This window comes from Ambystoma mexicanum, chromosome 4q, assembly GCF_040938575.1.
Source record: "Ambystoma mexicanum isolate Mex_15411 chromosome 4q, UKY_AmexF1_1, whole genome shotgun sequence".
NCBI lineage: Eukaryota > Metazoa > Chordata > Amphibia > Caudata > Ambystomatidae > Ambystoma > Ambystoma mexicanum.
The window spans coordinates 119,214,268-119,225,804 of NC_090928.1; the positions used below are offsets into that span (position 1 = coordinate 119,214,268).

At 49.8% G+C, this 11,537-nt stretch overlaps 1 protein-coding gene across 1 annotated transcript in view; it reads right to left on the minus strand.

The window, feature by feature from the left end:
- Window positions 1-11,046, minus strand: part of LOC138467527 (zinc finger protein 135-like) — a 312,864-nt gene extending 301,818 nt beyond the window's left edge. The window contains exon 1 of the mRNA XM_069607632.1: window positions 10,714-11,046. Coding sequence (XP_069463733.1) covers window positions 10,714-10,755 — 42 coding nt within the window. The 5' untranslated portion in view covers window positions 10,756-11,046. The remainder of the gene's footprint in view (window positions 1-10,713) is intronic.
- Between the last annotated feature and the right edge of the window lie 491 nt (window positions 11,047-11,537).

Consider the following 11,537-nt stretch of genomic DNA (forward strand, 5'->3'; position numbering starts at 1 on the left):
TGGAGCAACTCACTGCAGTAACTACCAGATCAGGAGCAAAGGGGCAACCCAAGACTCCTAGGAAAAAGTCAGCAGCAAGCACTCCAGTGCTTCCAACAGTTACACCTGTAACTCCACCTCCAGCTGAGGCTGAGAGGGAGGTACAACCCTGTATGGTTGAACTAGACTCTGAAGAAGAGCTAGTGGGGGGCCAAGAACTTATTGGAGATCTAGACCCCGAGGACCATCCTGAGCTGCAGTCTTTACTGGCAGAAGGTGGACCCAGCAGGGCAGCTTTCCGTAAGGGACAAAGAGAATGTCCAACTCTGGAGGGTCTCCGCCAACAGGCAGCTGCTCAGGCTGATGGGCAAGAGCCTGGGAAGTATAGGTTGCACTGGGAAGATGGCCTCTTCTACAGTGAACCAACTGAGTCTGAACCTGGAGACTACAAACGCCTTGTAGTGCCTCAAGAAAACAGACAACAGTTCTTGCACTTAGCCCACGAGATTCCTTTAGCTGGTCACTTGAGCTTCAAGAAGACCAAGGAAAGGCTCTCCCTCTACTTCTATTGGCCAAAAATGGGGGTCGAAGTAGATAAGTTTTGCGAAAGCTGCCATACCTGCCAAACTTCTGGTAAGGTTGCCGCCAAGAATGTGGCACCCTTAGTGCCTCTCCCAGTTGTGGGAGTCCCATTTGAGAGGGTAGGGATTGACATTGTTGGTCCCCTTGATCCCCCTACCTCCTCAGGCAACAGGTTTATCCTTGTTGTAGTAGACCATGCTACTAGATACCCTGAGGCAATTCCTATGAGAACTGTTACAGCTCCGGCTGTGGCTAAGGCCCTCCTTGGTATTTTTACCAGGGTTGGGTTTCCTAAGGAAGTAATATCCGACAGGGGGTCAAACTTTATGTCCCACTACATGAAAGCCATGTGGAAAACCTGTGGAGTTACTTACAAGTTCTCAACCGCCTACCACCCCCAAACCAATGGACTGGTAGAAAGATTTAACAGAACCATGAAGAGCATGATAGGTGCTTTAGAGGAACCTCTGAAAAGAATGTGGGACCTTCTACTGCCATGCCTTCTCTTTACTTATAGAGAAGTCCCTCAAGAGGGAGTAGGTTATTCTCCCTTTGAAGTTCTCTATGGCCATCCGGTCAGAGGTCCATTGGCCCTGATTAAGGAGTGGTTGGAAGGCGCTCCTCCCCTCAAACCAGTCAGAGTGACTGACTATGTGATAGGTCTCCGAAGGAGAATGTCACACATGATGGCAGAAGCTAGTGATAACCTGAAAGCTGGACAATCTTTGGTCAAGCATTGGCATGATCAAAAGGCTAACATGGTTGAATTCACTCAAGACCAGCTAGTTCTCGTTATGCTCCCAACAAGGCAGAGGGCCTAGCAAGACAAATGGATGGGACCCTTCAAAGTTGTGGGAAAACTTGGAGAGGTCAACTATCTGGTGGATCTGGGCAGACCCAGGGAAGCTCCTAGAGTCTTCCACACCAACCGACTGAAAGCGTACATCTCCAGACCTGAAGTAGGAGCCTTGCTTCTAGCTTCAGCAGCAGAGGAAGAAGAGAGTGAGTCTCTCCCTGATCTCCTCAGAGGTGTACCTTTAGATGAAAAAATTGAAGGAGTCAATCTCTCTTCAGATCTGACACCTGAGCAACAAGAGGAGTGCAAATCTATGTTAAATCAGTTTGCCTCCCTGTTCTCACTCTCACCAGGCTTGACCCCTTGGGGTCAGCACGAGATACTCACTGGTGACTGTCTGCCAGTCAAAAGCAGAGGATACCGAATGTCAGAAAATGTGAGAACCGATATCAAGGGGGAGGTCAAGAAGATGCTTGATCTCGGGGTAATAGAACCCTCTACTAGTCCATGGTCCAGCCCAGTTGTGTTAGTACCAAAGGCAGGGTCCAAAGACTTGAGATTCTGTGTGGACTATAGAGCTCTTAACGCAGTCACCAAGACTGATGCCCACCCTTTACCAAGGACAGATGAGTTGGTGGATAAACTTGGTGCCGCCAAGTACCTCAGCACATTTGACCTTACGTCAGGCTATTGGCAAATAGCCTTGACAGACCATGCCAAGGAGAAAACTACATTTTCCACCCCACTTGGCTTGTACCAGTTTAAGGTCATGCCTTTTGGATTAAAAAATGCACCTGCTACATTCCAAAGGATGATGAACCAAGTTCTAGCTGGGATGGAGGACTTCTGCATGGCATACTTGGATGACATTGCAGTCTTCAGCCACTCCTGGGAGGATCATGTGAACCACCTAGGACATGTTTTGCAGGCTCTTGGACAGGCCAATTTGACTATCAAGGCAAGTAAATGCCAGATAGGTCAAAGTAAGGTGGTCTACCTTGGGCACGAGGTAGGAGGTGGAGAAATAAGGCCTTTGCTCAGCAAGATTGAAGCTGTGCAAAATTGGACAACACCTACTACTCAAACCCAAGTGAGAGCCTTCCTAGGCCTCACTGGGTACTACAGGATTTTCATTGAGAACTATGGGACCATAGCTTCTCCGCTGAATGTAATCTCCTCTCCAAAATTCCCTAAAAAGGTCAAATGGAATGAGGAGTGCAATCAGGCCTTTGAAAAACTGAAGAAAGCTCTTTGCCAAGCTCCAGTATTGAGAGCTCCTGACTACCACCAAACTTTCATTGTACAAACTGATGCTTCCAATGTAGGTATAGGTGCAGTTCTGAGCCAACTGGATGAGAAGGGTGGGGAGCACCCCATTTGCTTCATCAGCCGTAAGCTGAAGGATCTTGAGACAAGGTGGGCAACAATAGAAAGTGAATGCTTTGCTATTGTGTGGGCACTGAAGAAGTTTAGGCCATACGTGTATGGTTCTACTTTTGTCATTCAGACTGACCACCAACCCTTGAGATGGTTAATGCAAATGAAGGGGGAAAATCCAAAACTATTGAGATGGTCAATCTGCCTGCAAGGGTTTGATTTCACCATTGAGCACAGGTCAGGGTGTCACCATCAAAATGCTGATGGACTCTCTAGGATGTGTGTCATCGACTAGAGGTATGAGGTTCATCCAGGAGTGGATTAAATCCTCCTATCCCTTAGTCTGGTGGGGGCGAGTGTTAGGGAGAATTCTCTGTTTAGGCTGAATTTCCTAACCTAGTGAGTCCCCCAGCAGCTTTGCTGGATTTTTGGGGTTTATTTTTTTCTCCTGCCAAGAGTGAGACTCTTTTACCCTCACTCTTGGGCATGATTTGAGTGTGTTTCTTTGAATCTAGATGTATTTAATGGGCTATGGGGTCTTTTACTCCATAGGGCTTCATGTGTTTTTGTGATATGTGTTACACAGCACCCTCAGTGCAGTGACACAGGGGTGTCATAGTGACCCCCCAGTATAGACTCCATACCCTGGGACTGACTACTGTCTCCCAGGGCATGTAAAGTCACCATTGACTTTACTAGTCTTAAATTCTGAACAGAACCAGTACAAACCATCATATTGTGGACGTACTGGCTGGGGCAATTCAATTGCCCCGGGGTCTGTTAGTCGAGGGGGCACGTCTCCGTCCCCCCTGATCGAGTTTTGGCTGGTGGCAGTGGATACTACTTTTTATATTCTACCGCGAATATTTTCCTATGGGATTTCCCATTGTTTTAGGCTACTACCTTTATTTAATTATTTACGGTAGCCTCGAACATACCGCCGGTTTATTTAATTAATATTAATTCTCCGGTTGGTATTTTTTGCCAAAACTTGATTCTAAAATGGCGTTTGTGTTCTCTTCTGTGACTCCAACCCAAGTCGAGCCCTTTGTTCCACTTTTTGGCAGGCTTCTCCACAGAAGCCCTCCAAAGTGGTGCCACTCTGTCTGGGGTACTTAGGAGGGGTGGAGGGAAAATTAGGCACCCTGGACTGAGTTGCCTAGGCAACTCAAGTCGCACTCCATCCTGAATGGCCCAAGTGGTGAGCCGGCCGGCTCACCACTTAGCATGTTTGAGTGACAGCTAGGCTGAGTGAATGGGGGTTTGCTGCATAAAAGCAGGGCTTTGGGGACTGGAACTTCAGAAGTCGCCACAGGACCTAAGAATCCGACGAGGGAGAAGCTGAGCCAACCTGCCACGACACCACCACCGGTGGAGCCCTGCTGGACTGCCTCACCACTTTTCCCAACGACAGAGGAGATCTCCCACAGGAGAGTCTTCTTCCTTTGACTGGTGGGGATAACCAGTTTCACCGTCTTTTCGCTTTCCCGACGTACCTCGTGGCCGCCTTGCCCGTGCCAAGCACCCCGGCAACCGGGATACCACGTTTTACCACGACCGTGAAACAAAGGTACCACCTTTAACCGGAAAACTCAGCGGCTGGTTTCTTCCCTGGTAGTGCAACGACCTTCATCTTTCCTCCAAGTCGAGATCTTCTCTTCCCCTGGACGACGATGCAACTTGCACCCACTACCAGGAACAACTGCCACCGCTGGAGGATCCTTCCCACTTAAGGTACCGTGTCCCGCCTGGCTTCCCTTGCTACCGACTGTACGGGGTAGATTTAGCCCCCGGCTTTCGAACCTGGGTTAGTCTGGGACACCCTGGCTAAACTTTCCTAAAGCCTCTCTAAACTCTTTTTGAACCCTCTGCAAGACTTTCTAAGCCTAGTGTAACTGTGTGATCTTGGGCGCATTTGTGCTCTGCTCTCTCTAAGGGTGTGCCCAGCATTTGGACTTTGGCTCACCAGTGACTTTTGCTCTTCTGCCTTGCTAACAGTGTTCCTGAATCTTAGAGTGGTGTACCTTTCCATATTCTGTCTTTTTCCCTCCCTTTCGCACAAACTTATTGGAGTGCAATCTAGTTAAGTGCTCACCTCTGTATGAAAATAAGTGGTGTTTTACTGTGACTTACCTGATAAGGAAAAAGGGGTGTATATATTACAATACTAACTGTGTTTAGAATATTTTACAATAAGAGTGCTGGAGTGTTTCAACTGTGTGTTTTTAAATAAATAATTATATACTTTGATACCAAAGCTCTGGTCAGTGTTTGCTTGTATTATTGTATCTGAGTGCCTATTGTATATACTTTGCATACTGCCTAACTCTTCTTGAGGGAAGTCTGACTGTTCAGCCACAGCTACCAGGTAACTCTGGGTGGTGCAGACTGCTACCAAGTGGGTTTACTGCCAACACCTGTAGTCTTAAATCTTTTGCAGTGGTCCCTAAGGGAACTGCACAGGTTTCTGCCTAACACCCCAACGTTGGGAACTCAGCGGATGGGCCAGGCCACCGCCCTCATCCAGTACGTCCCCATAGTCCCTTCTTTGAATCACCTCCGGCCTGGTTTCTCCAACCTTCTTAAAGAAGCTGGTATTGCGGGTGACAGTGGCAGTCCCGTCTGACACAGTCACCATTGAGCCGTGCACCCCACTGGACTAGGCTTGTATGTTAGCGACAGTTTGCCTTGAGGGTACCAGTTCTTTACAAGCACCTCATCTCCCGGAGCTAGCTGCTAGGGCCGGAGTCCTCTCCTGATGTTCTCCTGTTCCGTTCTGAGACTCTTCTCCCATTCCACCTGAGCATTGTCAATGACGGCCGGTTCTCTCTCCCTCACTTCAGGAAGCAGACCCCTTGTACATCGCCAGAACATTGCTTTCTGCCAGGGCCACTCCTGTGGACGCATGCGGGGTGGCCCTGTACTCCCTTAGGAACTGATATAAAGCTCTTTGCAAGCAATGTCCCTGGCCGTGGCTGATGCGAAAGACCTTGTTTAGCATCCTCATGAATCTTTCCGCTTCGCTATTCGCCCAAGGCCAGACAGGAGTGATCTTACAATGCTGTATCCCATATTCATCCATCAGTTGGGCTAAACTGTCCCCCTGGAGCAGTGGTCCATTGTCAGAACACAAAGTCTGAGGCAGGCCGTGGGTAGCAAAGATCTTCTCCAATTCCACAGCCAAAATGACACTGACTCAATGAACTCCACCTATGGATACCGGGACCATTCATCCATGACCACCAGGTGTCCCGGCATGTGGACCCAAAGTTGGCATGGACGTTCTCCTAGGGCTTTGTCCCTCTATTCATGGTCTCGATTAGAGGCTCCTTCTGCGCCGGGGACACCGCCTGGCACCACACACAGGCAGCGACAAACTCCTCAACCCAACTTTCATGGTCTGGGAACCACACCTTCTGTCGCAAGCAGGCCTTGGTTTTGGAAATTCCCTGGTGTCCCTTGTGTGCCATCTCAATGACCTGGGAGACCTTGCACTACGGTATCTACTATTCGGCCCCCTCGGAGTAGCAGTCCCGACTCCACAAACTCCAACTCGTCCTTGACCCTCCACAGCTGTTCCAACGCTGATTTTGCTTCTTGGGTCCTCAGAGCCAGCGTATACACATCCGACCTCCATAAGTCCTCTTGAAGGGCTGCCTTCAGGATGTTGAAGCATTCTTCGTCAGCCGCCGCCTGTTCCAGTTCGTGGATAGGCACAGAGTTGGGAGTTGCCGCCTCCTCCACCAGCCTCTCATGTTCATCAGCCTCGTCGGCACTGATGTTTCCTTGTCCATCTGGCTCGCACCTCAGGTGTCTAGACAAGTAGTCAGCCGCATTATTGCTGCAGGGCCGGTACACCAAAGAGACCCCATAATCCAGCAGCACCAGCATCCACCTCTCGATGCGAGTAGGAGGCTTGGACGATGAACCAGCAGCATGGGCTTGTGGTCCATTACCACGGTCACCGGCAGTCACAGCACATTTAGTCGAAAATGGCGACATCTCCACAGGACCGCCAGGGCCTCTCTCTCAAAATGGGACTACTGCTGTTCTGTTTCCTATAGTGCCTTGTTTCCATATGTGATCGGCCGGACCTCACTGTTTGCATCCATCTGTCCTCAAATGCAGCCTGCTCTAGGGGTCCCCACTGCCACGTAGCGTCCTTCTTGGTTAACGCCTGCAGAGGTTCCGACTGGGACGTGAGATTCCTGATGTACCGGCCACAGTACGTGACCATCCCCAAGAAGGTTCGGACCTCTGATACGTTCTCCGGAGGTCGTGCCTCCATGATGTCCTTAACGTTTTGAGGATCTGGTGACACCCCCCCTCTCTGAATGCAAACCCAAAGAATTCAATAGTCTTCTTGAGGAACTCACACTTTTCCCTGTGCAGCGTTAACCCGAGTGCCTGGAGCCGTTCCAAGGTCTTCACCAGCCTGTCCAGGTGCTCCGCCTCCATTCTTGCAACACCAGGATGTCGTAGCTAATGTTCAGGATGCCAACCAAGTCAGCGAGGGCCCCACTGATGATATTCTGAAAAACCTCTGCCGCAGGCGACACACCAAAACTCAGGCATTTGTACCTGTGGAGGCCGCAGTGCGCGGTGAAAGTTGTGATGTATCGAGAGGCCCGGTGTAACACCACCTGATGGTACCCGCCCCGAAGGTCGAGTTTGGAGAAGAACCGCGCCGCTTGCACTTCTGCGATGATGTCATCAATCATGCGGGTGATATGACTTTCGCGCTTGATCTCCTTGTTTGGAAGCCTCATGTCCAGACAGATCCGCACAGAGTCAGGTTGTTTGGGCTTTCTGGCAATGACAATCGGGGACACTAATGGGGTTGGGACATCCACTTTCCAATTATGTCCAACTCCACCAGACTATCGAGCTCCTTGTCCCCAAGGTCCGGCAGATGAAATGGGACTCAGCGGTGTTTCAGGGCAATGGGTTGGATCGACTCATCGATATGGAGCCTTACCGGGTCACCCGCCATGCGGCCAATTCCCTTGAATAGCCGGCTGTATGTTGCCAGCAGCCTCTGCACATCCTCGACGTACACTGCATACGCAAAGTACACAATGCTGAGTGCCTCCGCTGCCACACAACTCAGGAGGGTGTTGCTGCTGACAGTTGTAACGTAGAACCGGGCCTTGATGGAAGACCCTCCGTGCTCCACGTTGCCTACAAATGCCCCAGCAGTGGGATTGGTTGTTTGCCACCAAATATAAAAACGCGGGCCTTTGTCTTCTGTAGTTTGGGCGGCACCACCATGGCGTCGTAGTGCACCCTCGGCATCACATTAACAGCACCGGCACCGTTGACTCATTCACCTTCACCAGACAGCGTGGTTGTTTCCTGTTGGTGGTCCGCAGCACACTGACGCTTTAGATGAAGAAGATGTTCATCATCATCCTCGTGAGGGATGCCATCCTCCCCTTGTTCAATCTGGGCGACATTAGGTGGGAGTTGTAACCTGAAGAACCCTGTTCTTACTAGCCCCCTAGGTATCTATCACTGCCGGCACTGGAGCTCTGCATATGCAGGCATAGTGATCCAGCGCCCTGCAACGTCCACAAGATTTCCCTTGCACTGGGCATTCACCGGGGTGTGTGAAGTCGTACCCACACTTAGTACACAAATCAAGAGCCCTTGCACCCCTGTCCCGCTGACCTCCGGCCCACACCACACACATCGTCAACTTTCCCTAGGCGCACAGCCACCTCCATCCTTGATGCCCTCACCTCCGACACCTCCTGGCAACGTCCAAGTTCCAGTATGCGAGGCAGTGTGATTCCCGGCTCTCACAGCACCTGCCTACGCAATTTGTCAGACGAACATCCCTGTATGACCTGGTTCTGTATCCGGATTATCCCAGGCACATGGCAGAGACATGCGGCGCAACCGTCCGTAGAAATTGTCCAGGGACTCATCATGCTTTTACCTGGCGCTGCACATTACAAACCGCTCGTAGTCCGCATTGGCAAGCAGCATGAAATGCTCCCGCAGCACGTCTTTAGCTGCAGCATAGGTTGCATTTGCAGGTTGCAGGGACTGGAAAACCTCATGCACCGCCGGTCCTGCAGAGTACAGGAGGGTAGCCACCTTGCTGTCTTCATCCGTCTCCAAGTGGCCCGGAAGTACATATCAAGCCCATCAATCCACATTCTCCATCTCGGTCCCAGTCTGGATGGTGACCCCGAGATGTCAAACTCGGGCACTGGTGTGAGTGCCCCTTGCTGTCTCGGAACAGGTGGTGCTTGGGCATCCATGGTAGCGAGCGCACAGGCACCCCAAAAGACTGGGGCCGCAACTCACTGACATGCTGCTCCGGGCACAGCTGCGCACAGATGTTGAGTGTGATAATGTTGATCAGACACACCCCTTGCAGCTACTTCTGATCTTCCTCCAACAACACACAGCCAGTCAAATGCCCCGCCAGGCAGCTTCTTGAACTGTCCAAAAATTCAGGCGTAGAGCCACTTGGTACTCTAATACCCTAGGGCACTAAACATATTAGCCCACTTCACCAATGTCTAAACAGCCAGGACTAACAAAGAAGGAACTCCTATTCCACAGATAATGGCTCCAAAAATTGAGTGGAGTGGGCCCAGGGTCAAAGAACAAAAGATGGTAGGCCTCCCCAGCTCCTCACCTCACACTCGACGTGTTAGAAATGTCCAAAATACTTAAAAATGAGTAAATTCACAGCATCTGCTGTCCCCACAGCAGGGAATCCAAAAATGTTGCGTGGATAGGCGCATGAGAACTCCTGGAAGGAGCCACAACCGTCTCTGCCACATGTGCAAGATGGCAGCCAAACCGCATGATCACCACCGGCTCTGCAGCATGTAGAAGACAAGGAACAATGAAAATAATGCTCTGCTCCCTCACCACCTATGCCCGGGACGGTATCCTGCCTCGTCACCAATGTTGCATAGTCACGGACTCCTCCGTGAGCTCCATGAGCCCCCCACTACACAGACCACACACGGACCTGTGCTTTCAGTTCGGGCTCCATGGATCCTCTGTGGCGGCCAGGAACGCTCACCCTTTATTTAAAACACATGCGGCAGAGTTGCGTCACTCTGCCGCGTGTGTATGCCCTTAAAGGGGCAGCCACCACACTGCGGCCAAGAATCAACCATGGCCTTGCACCTCTGAAAGGAGACACTTAACCACCAGAAACCCGGCTCGTTCGCTGTGGGCATTAAACATTTCTAATATTGACATTGCACTATACAGAACATGTTTTGTTACAGGTACTTAGATTTGAAAACAGCAAGGTAATAAATGCATTTCTGTCATGTGTTTTTTCAAACGTAAAAACAAGCTGAATTAAATATGCGTATTTCACTTTGACTTTTCGTGACGTCACTTCCCAATGCGTGTCAGTCCCCTCACTTTTTTTAAGGCCTCGAGTCCTGGTGTTACAGCACTCAGAAGCAGGAATCTGACATGAAGTATTATATAAAAAACGGACATTTTTATAATATTAGTAGCAGCAGTAGTATTATTACTAAGGAAAATACCTGTAGAAGTGGTAGTATTAGTAGTATTACTGAGGATAAGCCTGCAACCACAATTAACTAAGGGATTGCTCCAAACGCTGCCCCCAATTCGTCTTCTGTCCTGACCATCACATTCTATAGATGGCTTATAACCTTCTTTTTCGTCATATCAGTGGAGCGTCAACCTTCTCGATGTCGAATCCAAGAGCTCTCGAACACCGCCAGTCACTGTACAGTGCCTGTCACAAGTGTAGCATATTCAGTATTTTAATTATGGTAAACTAAGATGTCTAATATACAGTGCTCTGGCGTACATTATCTACATTCCTGACATACCAAACAAATACATACCGCCGGGAATAATGATGCAAGCCTAGGGAATATATGTTCGCAAGAGAAGCATCACATGAGCAACACTCATTTAGTGTACTCAACCTCTGCCAAGGCCACAGGTCACATATTATGTCTCACCTTATTCGAATCCTGTGGGGGCAGTTCTTTTCTGGTTTTCATTTTAATTTTGGAGGAGAGCGTGTGGACCCTTCAGGCAGACGATTAGGACGGGCAATATAAATATAAACAGCTGCTCTCACTTCGAATAGTCCAGCACAGCGAGTGGAAAGAACGCAGGCGGGCACTGCATCGCCTTCTGGACAGTCTGGAGAAAGAAAGCGTTCAGGCCGATGCACAGTCTATGAACTCGGGCTCCGGCCTTAATAGTAACTCTTAACTCAACAGGAAGCAAGGTAGATGCATACCAAGTATATTCTAGTAGGGATGAGACTATGATTAACCCGTATACGTTTGCGCATGCTCCGAGAAGTAATGTTCAAGGATGGCGCATGCTCAATGACAGAAATCGTTTGCGCGTTAACTCTTTGTTCCTGTCTACCCTGGTTAACCAGTGTTTCTCTAGCAAAAGAAAAATGTGCTGCTCTCGGACCACCTTAATTGAGTTGTCTGAGCAACCTTGTGAACAACTAGGCTTTGAACTTGGTGGTTCTATGCAATCAGCGTCTCATTCATGTACTGAACCAGATGTGGGATTTTTTTTTTAAACTGGAGAAAATCAGGCTTACAGTTCAGTTTAGGTTGATGGCAAACATGGGTAGTTTAATCATTGGCTTACAAATCAAGGACCACCATCAGGGCCGGCCTTAGGGCAGGGCGGGCAACTGCCCTGGGCGCCATGTAGCCCCCCAGGGCACCATTAGCCCTGTCACGCCAGCTCCTGGGAGTCTTTCAGGGGCTCAACCGAGCTGGCATAGTGGGAGAAGGCAGGATGGGTGCCCTTT